At 34.5% G+C, this 24,058-nt stretch overlaps 1 protein-coding gene across 5 annotated transcripts; it reads right to left on the bottom strand.

Moving 5' to 3' along the window:
* Window positions 1-297: 297 nt before the first annotated feature.
* On the bottom strand, window positions 298-22,762 carry LOC124532373 (aminopeptidase N-like). 5 transcript variants are annotated; one of them, XM_047107264.1, is made up of 14 exons: window positions 22,438-22,762; window positions 15,770-15,969; window positions 14,444-15,081; window positions 14,086-14,241; window positions 13,001-13,321; window positions 12,083-12,266; window positions 8,025-8,260; window positions 7,105-7,285; window positions 6,346-6,541; window positions 5,198-5,472; window positions 3,843-4,039; window positions 3,233-3,400; window positions 1,549-1,762; window positions 298-482 (listed from the first exon to the last, which is right to left on the bottom strand). In XM_047107264.1, the coding sequence occupies exons 2-14, from the start codon at window positions 15,950-15,952 to the stop codon at window positions 321-323; spliced, it is 3,111 nt and encodes a 1,036-aa protein (XP_046963220.1). In that variant the 5' UTR covers window positions 15,953-15,969; window positions 22,438-22,762; the 3' UTR covers window positions 298-320. The 5 variants fall into 5 exon arrangements, with proteins under 5 accessions (XP_046963220.1, XP_046963222.1, XP_046963223.1 ...); XM_047107266.1 differs by lacking the exon at window positions 22,438-22,762 and adding an exon at window positions 16,593-16,651; XM_047107267.1 differs by lacking the exon at window positions 22,438-22,762 and adding an exon at window positions 16,491-16,577.
* Between the last annotated feature and the right edge of the window lie 1,296 nt (window positions 22,763-24,058).

The following is a 24,058-nucleotide window of genomic DNA, read 5'->3' as shown; positions in this document are numbered from 1 at the left end:
GGAATCGAACCCGGGACTTTAGAGTGGCGTACTCATGAAAACCGGCGTACACACCACTCGACCATGGAGGTTGTCAACAAATTAAATTAAGTGTGTATTTCTCCTTTGCTTTACTCTCTACAATAGACAAAGTATTATGTAATTGTTAACCGTTAATTATTGTTTTAAGAAATGCTAACAAATTTAAAATGTTAAGTCTCTATTTTTGGCCTGTACTCAAAAATAGACACTGAAACTGGTATCTGAAAATTATTTTTTTATTTAGGAAACATAGATGTCGCAATGAAATGGCCGGTATTTTGTAATTTTATATAAATTGACTATGACAAGTTACCAGTAACGTAGTTTTTGAACCACTGGTTGATCCCCTCCGAGTACTTCTTGATCCAGTGTATGCGCAAAGTTGCCGAGTCGACTATCTTCTGCAAGGTCTGCGACATCGGCTTAAGATCCTCCTTGTATTGCAACGCGAACTGTTTCATCTGTGGCCATACAATTACAATTCAAATTAAGAATTTAGTTTTTAAGTTATAAATAGGACTTTTGATACTCATCGTGAATAAAACATAAAAAGTAAAGTAAAGTAACAGCCTGTAAATTTCCCACTGCTGAGATAAGGCCTCCTCTTCCATTAAGGAGAGAGATTGGAACATATTCCACCACGCTGTTCCAATGCGGGTTGGTGGAATTCACATGTGACAGAATTTCGATGAAATTAGACACATGCAGGTTTCCTCACGATGTTTTCCTTCACCGCCGAGCACGAGATGAATTATAAACACAATTAAGCACATATATATAGTGGTGCTTGCCTGGGTTTGAACCCGCAATCATCGGTTAAGATGCCCGCGTTCTAACCACTGGGCCATCTCAGCTCTTGAATAAAACATATGAGTATACAAACTAGATAATTAAGTTATAAGTAGAACTTTGGACACTCATCGTGAATTAAAACGTATGAGTCTACAAACTAGATTATATAAATCTTACAGGTACTTTAGCGGGGCGATGTCGATGGGGTCAAAAAATATGACTGAATTTAATGTTGTCTTAAATTTTCGCGATTATTACACATTTAAATAAAACTAATTATAACGGATGAATCGCGTATATTAATTATTTTTTAAACATCCCGACGTTTCGAGCACTTTGCAGTGTTCGTGGTCACGGGTAGACTAAGATGACATTTGTCTATTTGAAGAACAAAGGAAATATTATTAACAACTACCGCCAACGATTTCTCAATTGAGAAATTAATATACGCGATTCATCCGTTATAATTAGTTTTATTTAAATGACTGAATTTGATGAATGAATGAATTTGAATTGAAATGAATATCACTGTTTAAGTTATAAATAGGATTTTTGATACTCATCGTGAATTAAAACGTATGAGTTTACACACTAGATTATATAAATCTGACAGGAACTTTAGCAGGGTGATGTCGATGGGGTCAACGATGTCAACGAGGTCAACAATGGGGTCATGGGAATGGGGATGGGGGGGGGGGGGAATTTGGTACGGGTGATGGGCATGAGGCAGGTTACCTGGTCGAGCTCGTCCTGGGCCGTGATGAAGCCGAAGGCGCCGTTGAGCACGGCCTGCAGCGAGAAGGCGTCGAGCGCGGCGAAGCGAGTGCGCACGCGCGGGAAATGGCGCCGCAGGAAGCGCTGCGCCGCGCGCGAGCCCGCCGGCGGCTCCACGCCCCACGCGCTCGACGCGTACGCCGCGCCCAACTCGCCCAGCGACCGCTCCAGCAGCCTAAGCGCATAGCAACGTATAGTACGACACAACTTAGATGTCGCATCGGCAAAATTCGTAAAACCGATCACATCCGAACTGAGTACATACCAAATTATCAATATTTATTTTCTCACACGAATATGATCTTTGCACAAACGTAATAACTTGTAATATCACATGACCTAATATGTTCGTCAATTTGACGCGTCGATTTACATGCACTTGCTTTCTCTGACGCGTGAAATTATAGCGACAAATAGCGTCAAATGGCGCGATAGGGAGCTATTCTATTGGTTGTGTAAATCGGCAGTAATCGGTTCTATTTTCATTCCATTGCATTTTCCGATGCTACATCTAATTTGTGTCATACTATACATGCCATTAGACGATTCATGGGTAAGGCACTCCATAGTGCTAGGTCCCAACGATCGCTCCAGCAGTCTGCGCGCGCATAGTAAGTAACGTGCATGTCATTAGACGATTCATGGGTAAGGCACTCCATAGTGTTAGTTTCGATTCCCAGCCGAGTCGATTGTAAACCATTTAAACCATTTATTTTGCTACACACATACATTACATAGATTATACAGGAAGAAAAAAAAAAATTCAATTTAAAGAACACAGTGTAGGTAGCAAGGGGTTCATCTCAGTATAAGCTGTACTAATGCATACCACTGATTTTCAGATGGCCCCTGACTATTGGGTAAACAAATACACATGCGCGCACACGAAAATAAATAAATGAAATTATAAGAACAAAAACTAAAAACTAAAAAGCCCTTATATCAAAAAAAAGAAACATATCACACAAAAAGAAAAACATCACAAGGAACTTAGGGATAAGATAGACAGACAGACAGACTTAGACATAAGACATTAAAATTGAGTATGATAAAAACTAAGTCTATGAGGTAATATGACTAACACTATATTTGGAGTTTGTTACTCTGATTTTTGTTTATTTAAAAATAATACCGTCAAGTGTTTTTTCCAAGTCGCCTGGGAGGTATTGTAGAAAAAATTCATTAGTTTTCTATGTTGCCTTAGGTCTTGGGTGTTTGTGGTACCGTCATTACTTCTGATTTTGATAACACAAGTGCTTTAGCTACTTACATTGGGATCAGAGTTATGTATGTATAGTGCCCAGTATTTATTTATTGTTTTTTTATTAATATCCATGGAAGGACAAGGGAATCGGAATCACTCTTTACATTTTATATTAATAGGAATCAGACGTAGAGTCATTTTTAACATTCATTAGTAACAATCATGAAATTGCAAATACTAGTACAAGTTTATGTATGCGTAATAAGGTGACAAGTTATATAATATACCACCGTTTTAGAAAAAAGAAGCATGTAATTTTGTATACAAACTTCTACACACACTTTTAAACACGGCAAACACGCCCACTGTAGAATCAATTCTGTTCCGTGTGCAAATCAATATTAAATTCCAAAATAGGTTAAAGTTAAAGAATTTACTCACAGATTCAATAACGATTCATCCCTTGTACTCGGCAGGTTGCTGATTATCAAACTCTTAACATTCGGATCCGTTGAGTTCTCGAACATGTCCCAAAGCAAGTCGAATTCCCTTCGCCCGCCATATTTGATCGCCATGTTGTAGACGAGTGACCGGAGGTAGTTCGGTATACTGAAAATATTTAACATACACTCACACAAACACATACAAACGAGTGGAGAGGAATTTGAATAAACTTAATAAAATTACACACGGTGCTGCTTGCCAGTTCTGTTACCTGAACTCGGCTGACACGCTACCGCGTGTCTAGATCATTTAACCAAGGATCATTACAACTGATATGTGTAAAATCTTCCAAAAAAGAAGCTTAGAGAAACGTGTCATTTTGTAACCCCATTAATTAATTATTTATTTATTTACACTTTTATTTGTAACATGTAAAATTTATCGATAGAAAAATCTAGGCAAAAATTGCGTATTGACTATGCGAGTTATATTTCTTACAGTTACAGGGTACAGTTGACATAAAAGTGTATATTATTTTAATACCAGTGTCAAGTCATTTCTGGTCAATTTCTTACTTCTTCCAATAGTAAGCTTTAATATAACTCACGGGTTGTCATTCATGTCTGGTCTACTGGTCCAGTCGTCGAACAATCGTCGCGCCCACCGCAGGCAGCGCGGAGACTCCATCAGGCACTCCCAAACCACAAGATTCTCCACCAAAAACGACTCGTTGTCGTCCTTAGGCTGGTCAAGGCCGTAGTTCAGGCGCTCCAGTTGCTTTTTGAGGATTATGTTCATGTAATCCTGTAATATAATCATTGTTTGTTTTGCTTTATTATTAATGATTAGTGGGGGAAAGTTATCGTTCAGATTTGGCGTGATGATCATGACATATTCAGCTATAGTGCGACACAACTTAGATGTCGCATCGGCAAAATTCGTAAAACCGATCACATCCGAATTGAGTACGCTATCCCAAATTATCAATATTTATTTCTCATGCGAATATGATCTTTGCACAAACGTAATAACTTGTAATAACATATGACCTAATATATTCGTCAATTTGACGCGTGGATTTACATGCACTTGCTTTCTCTGACGCGTGAATCTATAGCGACCAATAGCGTTGAATGGCGCGATAGGGAGCTATTTCTATTGGTTGTGTAAATCGGCAGTAATCGGTTTTATTTTCATTCCATTGCATTTTCCGATGCTACATCTAATTTGTGTCGTACTATAAGACAGTCAATCTCAAATTACCGAACTGCTGAAGGAATTTTGCAGTGCGAGAATGTGCGCGTACCCAAATATAAGTGCATTCTCAAAATATAGGCCTTAAACAACCATGTCAATTATGGACCAATGTAATCTACATTTAATGTTGAACAAGTAGAATGAGAAAGTTCAAAGATCATTAAAATGTAACAAGTAATAGACCTTACTATTACGCCCAAAATAAGAAATACTAACTATCGCCCCCACCTTTATTGGTCATTAGAATTAGGGCAAAAGTGTACACAATGTCCTTCTTTACAGTTCTCGCTTGCTTCATACTAAATGTCATCAAGTTTAGATCAATAGTTTAGCTTTGAAAGAGCAACAGATGTACACAAAGTTAATGCATTTATAATATAATTAAGAGCCGCTGCCGCTGCGGAAAAAGCTGAAGCAAAAACAAAGAACTAAATATTCGTGTAATATATCTAATTACTTTTTTGTTCCAATTGCTGTCGAAACGCTTGGCTCTTGGAGTAGTCGTGCAAAAAGCTTCATCAAAAGTATAACACCTCGCCTCATTGCCTCCACTGGTGACAGGAGGGCTGGTTCGTTTTTTGCCCAGAGGATCGGAATTGCGATTCAACGTAGAAATGCTGCTAGCATTCTTGCCACCATAGACTAGTTTTAGTTCATATTTGTATATATATATTTATAATATTAATATGGAACAAATGAACTTACCTGAAAATAAGTATAGCCGGAAGTTGCTCTTAGGTTGTGTTTCAAAAAGGCCATGTTATTCAGCAACAGCTCCCACACGACCCTGGAGTCCTCTCCGTCGATCACGCACGTGGTGAGGCCGAGGGCATAGCTGTAGTCCAGCATCCCCACTTTGGCCAGGTTGAAGGCGTCGTCAATAAGCTGAGCCTTCACTATGGGGTTTTCTACAGCACCCGATTTAAGGGCTGTACTGAGGAGTTCCCAATTCTTTTGATCATAATTTACTCTGTAGTAGCCTGGAATTAATATAAGTAACTTTAGTAGTTTATCACATACGTTACTCTGATTCCAATGTAAGTAGCTAAAGCACTTGTGCTATGGAAAATCAGATGTAACGACGGTACCACAAACACCAAGAACCAAGATAATATAGAAAACATATTAACTTTTTCTACATCGACTCGGCCGGGAATCGAACCCGGGACTTCGGAGTGGCTTGCCCATGAAAACCGGTGTACACCCTACTCGACCACGGAGGCCATCAAATTATCATAAATTGTATGTTTTCTCTATGCCTTTCTAAACTATACGACCAAATGTGTTGAAAGATTACTAAGGTGTTCTCCGTATAAAGGTTATGACCAAAAAAAAAATGCCTTCGAATGAATTAGTTTTTTATGCTAAAGGTTTGCATATGGAAGAGCATATGGGCCATCTGATAGTAAGAGGTCATCATCGCCCATAGACATTAGGGCAATTTTTCTTAAGTATGAGATGTTATTGAGCAGAGATGGCCCAGTGGTTAGAACGCGTGCATCTTAACCGATGATTGCGGGTTCAAAACCCAGGCAAGCACCGCTGATTCATGTGCTTAATTTGTCTTTATAATTCATCTTGTGCTCAGCGGTGAAGGAAAACATCGTGAGGAAACCTGCATGTGACAAATTTTATAGAAATTCTGCCATATGTTCCAAACCTTCTCCTTAAAGGGAGAGGAGGCCTTAGCCCAGCAGTGGGAATTTACAGGCTGTTGTTGTTGTTGTTGAGATGTTATTTTCGAACCAGTGATAGATTTTTTAATATGGAATATGGCTTTTGACTTTGGGTTTGATTATGACCTAATATAGACCCGGTACTATGGAATAGAAAAGGATATTAGCCAAACTTACCTATTGCTTCAACGTTCACGTAAAAAGCTTGCGTAGCATTCAATGGTAGATTGGTTGTGATAGTTCTATCTTTCAGCCATACTTTTGGTGCAGTTGTCCAGTTGCTAGAGGGCGTGTCCAAGGTGGTGAAACTGATCGGTATATGCCAAAGCCGATCAGGGTTAGTGATGCCATCTTCTGAGCTTGTAAATAATTTCTGAAATACATTGATTTAGTATGTAAATATTTAGCTATAGTGGTATTGGCCAATAATTAGAAGTCGAGGAAAACATTTGAATATCATGTAATGAATATTTTTGTTTTCTTTTACGCGAATTGAAAATGACAAAAATCACTAGAAAAAGCGTCACACAGGGGGTGTGTCAAGCGATCTTCTCTTTTGAGTCTTTCTATTTTACACATAATAATTTACTCTATACAATTGACATCTAGTCATTTAATACTCCTTATTACATCTGCTATCTTTCAGTGAAAGTGCTGTCAAAATCGATTCAGCCGTTCCAGAGATTAGCCGTAAATCGTAACATACAAACAGACAAAAATATTATAAAATGATATTTTGGTATATGTAGCGTATATACATACAGTATATGCATTTAGTAAAAAAATGTATTAACATAAGAATTAACAATAAATGCTTAAATATATACAAATATGAACTAACTAGTTACTGTATAAATCTTGACCGCGTGGAATGGTGGCGAAAATGCTAGCAAAAAGGGGTTATTTTAACATGTATTATATTTAAATAACTTTTACCTGCTGGAATACAACAGATCCCGTTGTATAATTTCTATGCACATTGACAACAGGGTACCCCGGTTGTCTAGTCCAAGTGTTCATGAACTCCACCACGGATAGGTCTTTGAAATTCGGGTCAGATTTTGTCGCATCCGACATCGCATTCCAGAGGTCGTTTTCTTCAGCATTCTGGTATTTCCTAGAATTACAGATTTTTTTAAACTGATCTTGAACTGATAGTTCGTTTTTGCGTTAGAAAGGTGAGAAGTTAGGTAATGTTACTTTATTAACGTCATTAATACTCGTTTTTTTACAAACAAAATAATTGAGATATCTTTTTCTAAATGTGGACTAATGAAGCCATTAAAAGTGTAATGGGCTATGTGACTGGTTCTTAAAATTCATTTTATTAATTAAGGAACCCAGTAAAAGTTGAGTTTTTTATTTCTAGAACATATTTGCAGAAAAATATCATATTAAAAATCCCATATTTATATAGCGCGCGAAAACGCTACTTGGACAATATGGCGCTGCAATAGCCAAGCAAGGTCAACAAGCAAGCGACTTCATTATAAGCCCGGCCAATCAGGAGCGTATTATGTCACGTTTAAAATAATGCAATTTTATTTATGGGTTTTTTAATAAATTAAGTATTATTTTCAACTTTCGTTAATAAATAACCACTTTTAAACGTATAATATATACTGAAAACAATAACTGACACTTTCTTTTCGCATTGTCAAATTATGTCATTGCCTATTTTGAGTAAGAAAGAGAATGAGCTCCTTTTTTTCCTTCTTTATCTGTTCCGAAACATATTGTATCATGTATAAGATGAATGTTAATTGTACTTAAATCATTAACTTTACTGTTTTATTGATTGAACAGGTTACACAAATATGTAATGGCAGATGAGCAATAAAAGTCCATGATCTCACCAGCGGTCGAGGTAGGCTTGCAGGCCGTGTCGGAAGAGGCCGGCGCCGAGAGTGTGGTTGAGCACGCGGATGAGGCTGGCGCCCTTTGAGTAGGAGATCTCGTCGAACTTCTGCGCGATCTCGGCGGCGTCGCGCACGCGTCGCGCTACGGGCGCCGTGTTGCGCAGAGCGTCGCCGCGCAGAAGATCCATCTTGTCGCGCGAAAACGCCTGCAGCGAGCTCCACGCCGGGCTCACCTGCGCACGCATTGGGGTTAGCTGATATTTTTGTTGTTGCTTTTTTCCGACATGTTTAACAATTGTCGTCCTATTTCCAGTGGCGTAGGATGGAAGGGGGGGGGGGGGGGGGGTGTCGGAGGGTGCGGTCTGCAAAAATTAAAATAAAAAAAAGTTTCAGTGTTTCTTTCAGTGTTTTTCGTCATTTTTTTATTTTACCAAATACCCAGGGTACCTTTGCAGGTTCTGTGCGTGGGTGATGTAAGCGCAAGTCGTAGGTAATCATAAATCGAGTGTTGTACATTGCCAAAATTTTAGTCAAAAGAAGGAGCTAGAACTGAAAATCCAGAAAGGACTGAATATTGATAAGGAAGCCAAAGAAGTAGTCGAAATAAGAAACTAAACAACGACGAGAGACTCTCACTAGAATGGTCGACATTATAAGGTTCCTCGCTAAACAAAAGTTAGCTCTGCGTGGCCATTAAGAAGATGATACAAGCGGAAACGGAGGAAACTTTTTAGAACTTGTTTATCTTCTTGCAAAGTATGATCCTGTTTTCGAGAACACCTTGTGAGCATCAATATGGGACAGAAAATTTCAGTTACATATATGTCAGCGGAAACCAAAAACAAATTCATAGTAATTTTGGGCCAAAACGTCCGTCAGGAAGTTTATAGGCAAATATAAATAAAATTTTAACAAAAAGAAAAACCGACTTCAAACAAAACACTATTTTAAAACAAATAAAAATGCACTAAAAAATAATAAAAATAATTGCATATTTTACATATTTTTTAGAGTCCTCCTAAGTAAAATGAAATGAAAAATATTAGACTACTTAAAAGTGGATTTACGATTATATAATGTAGTTATAATTATTGGTATATTTGGAGCCGGTGTCAGCTACGGTGCCCTTGCCCCAACAATCAAAAGAAAGAAGCGATACGAGCCCCTTGATTGATCCAGTATATTATTGTGTAAAAGGTAATTTGTAAAAAACATATTTGTTAAAGTATTCTCGTATTGTTTTTGATAGATATACTGTAGGGTTTTATTGGCTGACACCGACTCCAAATATAACAATAATTATAACTACATTATATAATCGTAAATCCACTTTTAAGTAGTCTAATATTTTTCATTTCATTTTACTTAGGAGGACTCTAAAAAATATGTAAAATATGCAATTATTTTTATTATTTTTTAGTGCATTTTTATTTGTTTTAAAATAGTGTTTTGTTTGAAGTCGGTTTTTCTTTTTGTTAAAATTTTATTTATTTTTTGATTTTAAGTGAAACTGATGTTGACTAACTGATTTTTGTTAATATGGATAGATTAAGCGTTTCGTTTATACGAGTCAGAAACTACTTCGAGAACAATTTCAAAGGAAACTTGCGAATAAAGCAAAAATAGACTTTCGAAAATGCGGATTTAATACGTCATGCGGCGTAAACTACAAGGATCCCTCGAAAGAGCTGTAATCGACTTATTTATTAAAAAAAATATATTTCGTACATCATATGACATCACATCACATACACAAAATATGATTAAAGATAGTAAGAAATTCTGCCCCATATCGCACCCTAACTGCGAGCCGTATAGGAGTTCCATCACTACATAGTATAAAACAAAGTCGCTTTCTCTGTCCCTATATCTTTAAATCTACGCAACGGATTTTGATGCGGTCTTTTTTAAAAGATAGTGTGATTCAAGGGGAAGGTTTGTGTATATAATACATGAACAATATAGTAAAGAAACACTGATAATTTTAGAAGTTTGCGATGTGATGTCGTAAATAAACAAATTCTGTAGTATATTTAGTATCAGTATTGCACCCGTGCGAAGCCGGGGTGGGTAGCTAGTTTATTATAATATTCGACTATGATAATTACATAAACATAACCACATTACGGAAGGTGACTCAAATATCCAAATAACCTATAAATAAAAGATTCGACTGAGTATCGCTAACGTGCTCCTCAGAATTGTTCCGTTCCCATCCGTTCCGTTACTTTGTCAAGGATCCTGTGCTCAGAACCTTACCAAACTTTCACCAAATTACCCTTGAAGTATATATTTTATAATAAAAAAAGAATTATCAAAATTGGTTTACGTGATTTTCAGTTATTCACCTATTTGTCGCGCATATACATAATGCAAATTTAAGACTTATGTCGTTTTCATACGGATACCATCATCAGAAAAAAAATTAAAAAAAATGGGACCCCACGGGAAGCACTACCTTTCAAACAAAAAAAAAATTATCAAAATCGGTCCACCCAGTAAAAAGTTATGAGGTAACAAACATAAAAAAAAAAAAAAAAAAAAAAAAAAAAAAAAAAAAAAAAAAAAAAATACAGACGAATTGATAACCTCCTCCTTTTTGAAGTCGGTTGAAAAAAGGTCAAGTATTGTTCCGTGATATTTGATAGCACTCGTGACATTTCACACAGGGACCAAACTAGCCAAGTTTTACGCTACGTAGTGATTCAAAATCAGGAAGTGCAAGTAGTGGAATAATTTATAGATTTCATTGAAACGAAAGACTGCTGGAGATATTGCAGAAATAATTTTGAAGAAACTCAACATTGATGGCTTGGACGTAATGAATTGCCGAGGTCAAGCGTACGATAGTGCTACTGTAATGGTCGGTAAGCTTACTGGAGTGCAATAAAGGGTCAAAGATATAAATCCAAAAGCTGAATTTGTACCTTTTCGAACCATTCATTGAATCTCGTTTGTCTACACGCTGCCTCACTTGAAGCAAAATCGGTAACGTTCTTTGGTACGTTAGAACGCTGTTATGCATTTTTTCCATGTCAACTCACCGCTGGGAAGTTCAGCTCATTGCTACTGGTAAAAGCTTAAAAAGGATTCAAGATACTCGATAGAGCGCGACAGGTGATGCAGTAATCATAATGCATAAACATTACAAAGAAATTATCACCGCTCATGAAAAACTAACAGCGCCAGAAGAAAATTCAAACACCAGGGCAGATGCAGGAGAACCTTGCTCGTTGTGTTGGAATCATTTTCGTTCCTTTGTTTTTTGGTCTTTTGGGAACCAGTACTTCTTGAAGTTAATGATGCTCAAAAAATAAATACCCTACAAACATGTCTCGTTCAAAGAGAAACGAGTTGGCAGACGGTGCTTTGATTTACTCAAAGGGATTGTGTGATGAACTGGGTTTATCTATCGAACTTCGTCGACGTAGATTGACCGAACAAACATTCGGTGACGGAAGTACGGATGCTGGTTTGACCTACGAAAATGAATTGAGAAAAAAACTGTTTTCGTCTTTGGAGGAACAGAGTCATTTCTGAGATTCGATCGAGATTTCAGCACCTCAATAATCTAGCAGAGAAATTTTCCTTTCTCACATCAGCAAAACTACTGGATATTACTGGACAATGTAACCTAGACCATGCTACCGAAATTGACAAGGTTTGAATTCGAGCGAGGGCGACTTTGAAGTTTATCCTTCTTATTCTACCTTCTATGTCAAAAATATTTAATTTCACTTTTAAATTCAATAAAACTAATAAAAGTACTTTTTTTACCATCCCCAAATTTTATATAATGGATTACAAAAATAAGAGGGCGGCAACCGCACCGGGTGCTAGTGACATATGCTACGCTACTGTCTATTTCAACTTATTTACACAAAAAACCTTAATAAATGATATATCTAAACCTTCCTTACGAATCCCTCTGTCTATTAGTGAAAACATTGTAAAAATTCATTCGAGTTTATCGCGAACATACAGACATACTGACGCGGCCGGGGGACTTTGCTTTATAACATGGAAAACCTATGAGTTTATGACTCGTAACTCACGTGATCGACGCCGATGTACTCGATGTAGGTGGCAAAGCCCTCATTGAGCCAGAGGTCGTTCCACCAGCGCATGGTGACCAGGTTCCCGAACCACTGGTGAGCGAGCTCGTGGGCGATGTCGATGGCCACGTTTTGTTTCTCGCGCGGGATGCCTTCCTTCTCATCAAACAACAGAGTCGTCTCCCTAAGAATGTTTTATGTGAAGTAACTATTTAGTATTCCAATTTTGTAATGTTGTCTTAAATTTTCGCGATTATTACACATTTAAATAAAACTAATTATAACGGATGAATGGCGTATATTAATTATTTTTTAAACATCCCGACGTTTCGAGCACTTTGCAGTGTTCGTGGTCACGGGTAGACCCGGTCTAATAAATAGGGTAGACCCGGTCTAATTTTGTGCCAACCAATTTATAGTGGCCAAAAGGCAAGAATTGAATTTATTGTAATATTAGTTGTACTTATTACATAATGTACACTACTGTAGTTTGTTTCATAAAAACGCGTCACTAAAAGGTGGCTTTAGCTCCAAGCCATTTCCTCAACAGTTGAAGACCACTGTGCCAGTAGTGTAACATTAAATTACTGTTTATAACAAATATATGAAGTATATTCCTTACCTACAACAACAGCCTGTATTTAACCACTGATGGGCTAAAGGCCTCCTCTCCCTTTGAGAAGAAGGTTTGGAATATATTCTACCACGCTGTTCCAATGCGGGTTGGTGGAATACACATGTGGCAGAATTTCTATGAAATTTGTCACATGCAGGTTTCCTCTCGATGTTTTCCTTCACCGCTGAGCACGAGATAAATTATGAAGACAAATTAAGCACATGAATCAGCGGTGCTTGCCTGGGTTTGAACCCGCAATCATCGATTAACGCACGCGTTCTAACCACTGGGCCATTCCTTACCTGAATGTGATCAATCCCCAATTCTCCATCGCTCCACTGGAGAAGTCCGGAATCGCTATCAAGTCCAGCTTATCTAAAGCATAAGGCAATCCGAAAACGTCTTCATAAAACGACAATAACTTGGGAACAATCGTCAACGCGTAATTTGCTTTGGACAGTAAAGCTGGTCTCGTCCAAATACGGATTGGTTTCGTGATATTATCTTTACTGAGATAACTTGTTTCTAAGTTTTTGAAATTCGACAGGACGTACGCAACGAGGTATGTCGACATGTTTACAGATCTTTCGAAGTGAGTCCATTGCCAGCCTGGTTCTTCTTCCCTGGAAGCGGAATAAAGAATTTAACATGGTCAAGACGACCTCCATGGTCGAGTGGTGTGTACACCGGTTTTCATGGGTACGCCACTCCGAGGTCCCGGGTTCGATTCCCGGCCGAGACAATGTAGATTACCATTAGTTTTCTATGTTGTCTTGGGTCTGGGTGTATATGGTACCATCGTTACTTCTGATTTCCATAACACAAGTGCTTCAGCTACTTACATTGGGATCAGAGTAATGTATGCGATGTTGTCTCATATTTATTAAAAAAAAAAAAAAAACAATACATTAGTAACTTTGGTACATAATTTCATTTGTTACTCAAACACAGTATAGTAATAGCCTGTTAATTTCCTACTGCCTGACTAAGGCACCATCTCCCTTTGAGGAGAAATTTAGGAGCATATTCCACCATGCTGCTCCAATTCTTTGAAATAAGACACATGTAGGTTTCCTCGCGATGTTTTCCTTTGCCGAGCTCGAGATTAATTTTAAGCACACGAAATTCAGTGGTGCTTGCCTGAGTTTGAACCCACATTCATCAGTTATAATTATTTAGAACTGGTTGCAGCTTATGACAAAATTTCATAATGATATACTAGGTTAATAAGACTTGAATGTGTGATGAATAAAAAAACGATTTTGCTTTAATAATATTAATTTGGATTGAAATGACTGACTGTGGTAGTATTTAATTATTAACGATTCAAAAACACCACATTGTGAAGTTAACTTGAATAAAATTGATTTGATTTGATTTGACTTACATTGTTTCTTGAGTGGCAACCTTCATATTGGATAGGACAGATATATTCTGTCTGTGGCCAATACTGATCTCGAACTTTGCTTTGAAAGCTGGTTCATCAAAACATGGGAAAGCTGCTCTGGCTGAAGTCGGTTCGAACTGAGTGACTCCAAGCTGTCTGTAACGAAATTAATACCATATTAGAACATAGTTTATTTTTTAAAATTCATCAATTCATTGATATCTTTTGATACAGATTAAAAAAAAACTGATTATGTATAATCTGTTGAAAAGAGAAGTGATTTTTATTTTAATATGGACTATTAATTTTTCAATAATATTCATATTTATTTAAATTAAATTAAACTCTATGATATTACCTGACTTCATTATTTTCAGTGTAAGTACTTTTATAAAAGCCTGTTAGTGAATTTTGTATGACACCATCGAATGACAATTGTAATGTATAATCCACATCAGGTGTGAGGGCTGATGCAAGGGTCAGGATAAGTCGATCACCAGAAGATAAAACGACGGAGGTAATGTTGATGTTACGCACATGACTATGTGTGACTTGGGTATCAATCGGTTGAGTCGTTGTCGTGTCATGAGTACCAACTGTTACAGGGTTTAAAGTCTCTTCTGTATTATTAGATACAAATGTTTCATTATTAACCGTTGTAACATTGCTATTTTCTGCGGTTGCATTTGTTACTTCTCTTTTTATTTTTTTCGTTGTATGTAAAGTTTCAACTTTCTCATAGATTTGTTCAGTTAAGGTAGCATTCGGCTTAATACTGAGGTTCTTTGAGTGCAGAATTATTTCTTTTACATTTTTATTAGCTTTTATAGTTATGTAAACGTCTCCATGAAACGATGAGTTTTCCAGGTCCGCTTTTATTTTTAATCTGTAGAAACTTGGCACTACATAGGTGGGGAGTCGAAGGTCTGGAGATGGTGGACCAGATTGTCCAAATGGTTCAGCATCGTCCCAATACTCCCCAGTTTGTTGTGACACCTGTAATATTATGAAATTGATTTATGCATTTAAATAACTAATTTATTGCTTTAAGAATTAAATTTAAAATTTAAGATATATTTGAATAATGTATTTTTATAAAAGTATACTCACACTTTTAGTTACACATATCACTGAATAAAATAAAAAATACAAAAAGCAAATATACATTTTCGTCTAGTCAAAATTTTATAAATATATTAATATGATTTTTTAAATGTAGTTTCACTAAAATAACTTATGTGACAAATAGGTCAATAACAGTAATAGCGGAAATATTACATATTCCACTCCTTAACATGTTTTTTAATAGAATTTTTTTTTTTTTTATTTAAATTCGATCCTTATACTACTTAACACAAGTCTACCTTGCGACTTTAAAATGTAAACTGACTTATGTCATTATTCATTGGCATCTGCATTATTTTGAGTTTTGACGTTATAATTTTTCTAATCATATGTCAAAGGCCATAGCGATAATGTATAGACATTAACGAAAACGTTAACAGCGTCCTTGAATGTTGATTTCGATAACGTATTAAGTACACAGTTCCTTTGATAATATTATAACTAATACCTATTTTTAAATAATATGATAAATTGTCAATGTGGTTTTTTGGTATGGTAACATTGACTGGGTTGGGTCGTGTTATAATAAAAAAATATTTTTATAAAATAAGTAACTTACCCTAAAATAAGTAATATAGTAAACAATTATGCCGACAAGTATAGCTGTTAATACTGCGAAGATAATGAAGCTGATGCATATGCACGTTGAAATAAATATGCCTCCTTTCCTTCCATATTGTATATCCTGTTCTCTATGAGATTCATACGCTAGGAATTGTTGACGACTCGTCGATAACGACATTATGCAACTTTGTCATTCTGAAACAAAACGAAAGGTTCTCATTAAAAATTCAATAGTATTGAAAAAATGTTATTTATTTATATGTAAATAATATTAATAGAAGCGAGTATTGTGGTATTGTTACCCAATTAAATCCCTGCGATGGCCGTATTCGGATTGGAAAGGCCGGGGACGTATTTTAGGGGGATGAGAGAGCGTTTCCGCCCCCCTCCGCACTTTGTGCTGGTACGAAATTTTACTTGCAACTTAGCAACAAAAATTTAACTTAAAATATAGCGTTATTTGACTGAAATATAGAAATATTTATAATTCCTTCTACGGGATTCTCTATCACTTGTTCTTTGGCGGTTTATGAAATATATTTTTCTTTAATATGTCGTAGTAATCAACGGTATGAATATCGATAAAATAACCGAATCCTTGTCTAATGCTAATGTTGACTGCATCGCACACCTGCCGCGTGTCGAATCGTATGCGGGCAATATCAAGATAACGCTCGCCATTACAACTTACAAACATTAGATACACGATATTTTACCCGCTTTTATATAAAACGATATAATTATATGCAGATGTTCCCCATTAAGGTGTTATCAATAACATATCTAACAAATATAATATTTAACAATTAGTTATTTACTTTTAGGAAGGAATAAAATTTAATCGAAAATACTATATGTGTACTTAAGTTGTTTCTATTGATGAATATTATTGTCATGCGATATGTCTTGTTAGTCTAATATTCTATTGATTTTAGTACTTATACACGTTTTATTTTCTGACTGCGTATGAGTAAATCTTAAAATCATACTAGACACTAGAAACCTTAAACAAAACCTATTTTGTTAATTTTTTTTGTTTTTTTTTTTTTATGTTAATTTTACGTATCGATGACTCTAAATGCGACAGATACACGAAATTATATTTATATGGTAACAAATAAGTAAATACATTTTACCGAAAACATATTTATCTATATCGCGTTTGAGTGACTCATTTTTTCGTTGTCGTGTAACTAAACCTCTGTTTTCAATTAGCAGGTCTGGGTTAATCTTTTGTAAATAAATCGAATGCTGCCATTGACATAGAATTATATTTATTCTATATTATACATATATATTTAATTGTATTGTTCTATTGCGAATTATTCAATTTCAATTGTTTATTGGTTCGAATATTATTAATATAAATTAAGGACTTATTTCATTTTATTGTAATTTCCTCACATTTAACATATGAGTGAATTCTGAAACTACGTAAGTACACTGAATATTATTTTAGACTAGACTAGATTATCAGTGTTTCTTTATTATTTTGTACATGTATTGTTTAAAAATACTTTTTCTCTCGAATCACTCTATCTATTAAAAAAACCGCATTAAAATCCATTGCGTAGTTTTAAAGATTTAAGCGTACATAGGGATATAAGGACAGAGAAAGTGACTTTGTTTTATACTATTTAGTGATTAGCAAGAACGACTAGGACTTTAAACATTGGCTCAATAATACTCCCTATATCTTACGTAAATATTGAAAAACGCCTCATTATTTCTTAATATAAGAAATTTTAAAACATTCGAAATTTAATTGCTGGAGAGTAAGGTAGGAAATTTGGTCGAATCATCAAAAAAATCGCTGACCAATTTCGAGCACTAACGATACATTTTGAACAAGTGAGTAATACTAAAATACCTATTTGGTGAATATCATGAATAAGATCTCGTTTAACTCGTTTAAGGTATGACACAGTTTACTCTTACTTATGAGGAAAAAAATACGCCTTAATTTGAAATTCCCATTCATAATTAAAATTCTGGTTTTTCGAAACTGATTTATTATTTCTTTTGAATAATTAGGGACTTATTTATAACTTTGATCAAGTTTGTAGTAAATTGTAACCTATTCGGAAGTAGTGGCTCGCGTGATGTTTGAAGTCTCATGGACTCATTTAGCTATCTTATCGTCTGGTAAGTTGGTAAGCACTTAGATTTTATTTTTAACTAGCTGTGTACGCGACCTTGTGCGCGTTTGAATTTAGCAAAAATATTATTGTAGCCACAGTTACTCCGTATTATATCAGTTATCTGCCAGTGCAAGTTTCGACAAAATCGGTCCAGTCGTTCCAGAGTTTAGTCGAAACAAACAGACAGACAAAAGTGTAACAAATGTAATTTTGGTATATGAATTGAGTAAAAAAGGGCTATTTTAATATTACAAACAGACACTACAATTTTATAATATGTATAGACTATCATTTCCCTGCGAATCTCATTACGATAGATTTTAGACTTGATTTAGTAGCAAACGGTTGATACTCTCGTATAACATAATAGAGAATAAAAAAATGTTAAAACTATTCACTGATTTATAATAATACGTCATCCAAGAGGGTGAATTGGGCTTAAAGTTTTGAATCTAGAAACAAATGCTTATATTTAAAAATTCTCGGGATAGTGTTTTTGAAAATTAACCGCTTAACGAGGGTACATTGAGAGGAAAATTTGAATGGAAGTTTTACTTTTGAATTTTTTTCTAGCATGAGTAAATAAATATTTTACGTCGTTTTTTAAAATGCATATTACGATGAATTTAAATATGTTATATAGTCTAGATATTTTTAATTTTTGGAATATGAATCGTTATTATGGTGAATTAATTAAGATGAAGACTATTAACATAGCAGCAGGTAACAGCGACTGGTAAGATGGCGGCGGTGAATCGGCAGTTATGCTTAAGGACATTACTTGATAAGAATAATTTGAATTTAATTACCACGTTCGCTTCGCTTTCACTAATGGACTGAGGATTTTAAAGGCAATTCGTTTTATATTAATTATTTAAATTTATAACAATTGTTTTTAATCTTATTTTATAGGTCTTTGTTTTTTTGCTAAATACCGCACGTAGCCTATTGGAAATTATAAAGTATGAGATATAATTAAACATAATGGCTCCGTTTAGAATGACGTATTTCATTAATCTTTAAAAAACACCATCACTCAATACATCTCAAGCCAATTCCAATGGCAGGAATTTAAATTAATTAATTTAACTCCTGACATGACGTCTTCGATTTTTTTTATAAATTATTACAGCCAAGAATTCTTTGTAGTGCATATTATAGCAAAGCTATTGGTAAGTCGCCTTCCGACCTGTACCTTTGTCGTAGTTCCGATAATTCCGATATTAATGTCTGTTATCCGTTGTAAGGTTTCATGGGCAGCGACTTATTTTAGCTTGGAAGTATGCCAGTATCGGGTTGAAGTCTTATTAAAATACTGTCCATATAAAATGAGAATATAGGGATTAGGAAGTGCGTTTGTGATTATGCACACACTGGATTAACTGCGCAATTGTGCAGGCTCTCGAGATTGGCCAAAGAAAAATTCTATTTATATTACAAATTTCTTAATTTTAAGAAATGTAAATCTAGTGGTTTTCTCAAAGCCGATATACTAACTAATATGATATAAATGGTTTCTCTAAACGGTCATTGACACGAAGAAATACAATAATATTATTATTAATATGTGAAAATTTTATAAGCATATTGCACGTACGGAAGAATGAGATTTGGCATTGTTAAAGTTCACATCGAGAGTAAGATAAACCGTATTGTTATATTTATGATGTAACAAAATATTTTGTAAATGCATTATTTTAATATCAAATACTACGTCAATTTTAAAACCCTGGAACGCGATTTTTTTCAACCGACTTCCAAAAGGAGGAGGTTATCAATTCGTCTGTATTTTTTTTTTTTTTTTTTTTTTTTTTTTTTTTTATGTTTGTTACCTCATAACTTTTTACTGGGTGGACCGATTTTGATAATTTTTTTTTTGTTTGAAAGGTAGTGCTTCCCGTGGGGTCCCATTTTTTTATTTTTTTTTTCCGATGATGGTATCCATGTGAAAACGACATAAGTCTTAAATTTGCATTACGTGTATGCGCGACAAATAGGTGAATAACTGAAAATGACGTTAACAAATTTTGATAATTCTTTTTTTATTATAAAATATATACTTCAAGGGTAATTTGGTGAAAGTTTGGTAAGGTTCTGAGCACAGGATCCATGACAAAGTAACGGAACGGAAGGGAACGGAACAATTCTGAGGAGCACGTTAGCGATACTCGGTCGAATCTTTTATTTATAGGTTATTTGGATATTTGAGTCACCTTCCGTAATGTGGTTATGTTTATGTAATTATCATAGTCGAATATTATAATCTAACCACCCCGGCTTCGCACGGGTGCAATACTGATACTAAATATACTACAGAATTTGTTTATATACGACATCACATCGCAAACTTCTAAAATTATCAGTGTTTCTTTACTATATTGTTCATGTATTATATACACAAACCTTCCCCTTGAATCACACTATCTTTTAAAAAAAACCGTATCAAAATCCGTTGCGTAGATTTAAAGATATAGGGACAGAGAAAGCGACTTTGTTTTATACTATGTAGTGATGGAACTCCTATACGGCTCGCAGTTAGGGTGCGATATGGGGCAGAATTTCTTACTATCTTTAATCAAATTTTGTGTATGTGATGTGATGTCATATGATATCCGAAATATAGTTGGTATTTTTCAAAGTTTTTTTGCTGAGTTCGATTACAGCTCTTTCGAGGGATCCTTGTAGTTTACGCCGGGTGACGTATTAAATCCGCATTTTCGAAAGTCTATTTTTGCTTTATTCGCATGTTTCCTTTGAAATTGTCCTCGAAGTAGTTTCTGACTCTTATAAACGGAACGCTTAATCTATCCGTATTAAAAAAAATAGTTAGTCAACATCAGCTTCACTTAAAATCAAAAAATAAATAAAAAATTTAACAAAAAGAAAAACCGACTTCAAACAAAACACTATTTTAAAACAAATGAATATGCACGAAAAAGTAATAAAAATAATTGCGTATTCAACATATTTTTTAGAGTCTTCCTAAGTTAAATGAAATGAAAAATATTAGACTACTTAAAAGTCGATTAACGATTATATCATGTAGTTATAATTATTGTTATATTTGGAGTCGGTGTCAGCCAATAAAACCCTACAGTATATCTATCAAAAAACAATACAAGAATACTTTAACAAATATGTTTTTTACAAATTACCTTTTACACAATAATATACTGGATCAATCAAGGGGCTCGTATCGCTTCTTTCTTTTGATTGTTGGGGCAAGGGCACCGTGGCTGACACCGGCTCCGAATATACCAATAACTATAACTACATGATATAATCGTTAATCGACTTTTAAGTAGTCTAATATTTTTCATTTCATTTAACTTAGGATGACTCTAAAAAATATGTTGAATACGCAATTATTTTTATTACTTTTTCGTGCATATTCATTTGTTTTAAAATAGTGTTTTGTTTGAAGTCGGTTTTTCTTTTTGTTAAAACTTTTATTTATTTTCAATTTAATATTGTCAAAGATAATCCAGCTAAACCTACCTAAAAAATAGATGAGTTTTGGCATGCGAATTCATATTCATATCGCTTTCAACTACTAAGCCAGCCCTTTTTAAGACATTCATCATCCTTCTGCCCTTATCCCAATTTTACTTGAGGGCGGCGCAACATGACTTCTTCCATACTTCTCTGTCGGACGGTCTGTCACACAATCCATCCATCGCTTTTTTGGTCTTAAATCTGTTCTTAATGTATAAAAAAAAAGTAATATCAGATAATTCTCAGAAGAAAAGTCAAATAAACAGTGGTCAATCGTTTTTATAAATCAGAAGAAAAAAAAAATTGTAATTTTTTTCTAAATAAATGTTTGAATTTGCATTTTTGACTTATTTTGAAAAAGTCTCAAAAACGTGATAACTCAGAAACTATTCACTTTTGCATATGGGAGTTAAAATTATCGCAAGTAGTCACCCTTATTATCTCCTAACGGGAATACGTCGAATTACCAATAACCCTGGATATTATATTTTTCAGAAAGTAATACTTACCAGAACTAAAACAAAAATGTGAAGACAGTTGCATATGAAATTTTTTATCATTGAAATTACTTAATTTGTAATATCGTGCAAAATTACCTACCTAGATTTTATTACTGCACTATAATAAATCTCGGTAAGAATTATGCATTACCGTTCTATATCGTTTTCTTTTCTCGTACAATAAATTTAATGAAGTGTGAAATTCAGAGTTTTAAAAACATTTTTCTTTCCATTTTTTCTACTAATTTTTCAAACGTGTCGCTTAAATGGTATATATATAATATAGGATTTTATTAAGCCACTAAATCAAAACGGCTAAATTCAAAAGAGGTAATATAGATTTTTTATTTTTCTATCATGACTAATTTGTATTTTTTAAATTAGAACCCCGTTGCTATGGACAATGTGTAGCGATAACAATAACACCGTAAAGTAGTAAACAGTACAGTTATTGGTATAACAAATTTATCCTTAAATATACGTCAATGAAATTTTAATAAAAACATGTTAAATAAAAAAAAAATTACCGTAACTCCGCATAAATCCAACAAGAAGCTTAAAAAATATAACACAGTTCACTGCACTTAACAAACGAAAGTTTTAGACATCGACGGAAATCTTTTGAAAATAAAACAAATGTGTCTAGCGACGCGCGCGCAATGCCAATGGCGGTGTGGATATTCACTCTGTGGGCGTTTTACTTGCTTATCGACCGTTTTACTTTGACCCCTCGCGCACCTGTAATTGATTCTTCATTTCCTGATATTAATAAGAATTATGTTACGCGGAGAAGATCGTTTTAACTGGTTAACTATAATAATAACAACGGTGACACGACCGACCTTGCGTCTGTGGGTAATGGTGTACTAAAGCAGACTTATATTTTTTTTATTTGTCGTTATTTCATATTTGTGACGTTAATGTAACCGATAGTGCAGGGTGACGTTAGACGGCTTGAATTATTTTTCTGTAAGGAAAATTGTTACGAATTATTAAGATCTTATAATTAATTACATATTGAGTAATTTGGAATTGAATGTACGTAGATACCAATGTGTTTTCATTGTAGTAAATGTAATTATTTGTATACCAACGCATTAATATCCGTTATTTAAAATTTAATTTCACGAAGTTCTTTTATTGCCGGATTATAACATTTTGTTTTAAAATTTCAGGCTAAAAGTAATGAGTAAATGAATGCCTGAGGCGTGTGTTTAAATTTTTGTTTTACGTCATTTGTTAAATTTTATTTTCATTTAAATAAAATTAAATATGTGATATTTTTATTTGCTTGTGATATTTAAATATTGTGTACGAGGTTATTGTAATTATTAAACATTATTATTATAAGAACTATAAATACAAATTACATTCATGTGATCTATTCATGTCGTCATCCTCATATCCTTTATCTAAAGGTAGTCTAAGATAAGTGATAAATCATTCAATTTTACTTATATTTTAATTTTTTTGTTACTCTATTTGTATATAATAAAGAATTATTCTTTGATAATTCTAAGTAATAGCCGAACCATTAAAACCTTGAATAATGATCTTCCTTAACTGAACTTATTTAGCTATTTCTTACGGTATGAACTGTAGAAAAGCAACCATTCAAAAACTACAAGGGGAACGGGAAAGAACGCAGCTCAAAGAAGCATATTGGTAATGTAACTTTAGATGGAAAAAATATGTATGTTAATATTATTAATGTGAAAATAGCCCTGTCTATCTGTCTGTCGTTCTTTTTAAGATCAAACCGTTTAACTGAATTTAATGAAATTTGGTATGAAGTAAACTTAAACAGAAAGAAAGGACTAGACAGGACAAGCTACTTTTTTGTCTGCCACATGACAACCAACACCCTAAATTGCAAGGGAAGCCGCGATCATATTATAAAAATAATAAACATAATTCAAATCTTTACGCATGTAGGTGGATTTTTTCTTTTTCTTTCCTACTTACTAATGTTTTCCATTTCATTCTACATATTCCGTTATTGTCTTGTGATCGTGTCGTCGTTTTATGTTTTCTGTTTCAAAGCTAAACAGCCAACAATTTCCCTCCGTGTTACTTTCATAAAACGTCGTAAACCAAATACGTCTCATAAACAAGAGATGTAAATGCCATTAAATATTAAAAAAAAGA

Source organism: Vanessa cardui, chromosome 9 (genome assembly GCF_905220365.1).
Source record: "Vanessa cardui chromosome 9, ilVanCard2.1, whole genome shotgun sequence".
Classification (NCBI taxonomy): domain Eukaryota; kingdom Metazoa; phylum Arthropoda; class Insecta; order Lepidoptera; family Nymphalidae; genus Vanessa; species Vanessa cardui.
Note: the sequence above shows the minus strand (reverse complement) of the source record. Positions and strands in the feature narration are given on the sequence as shown.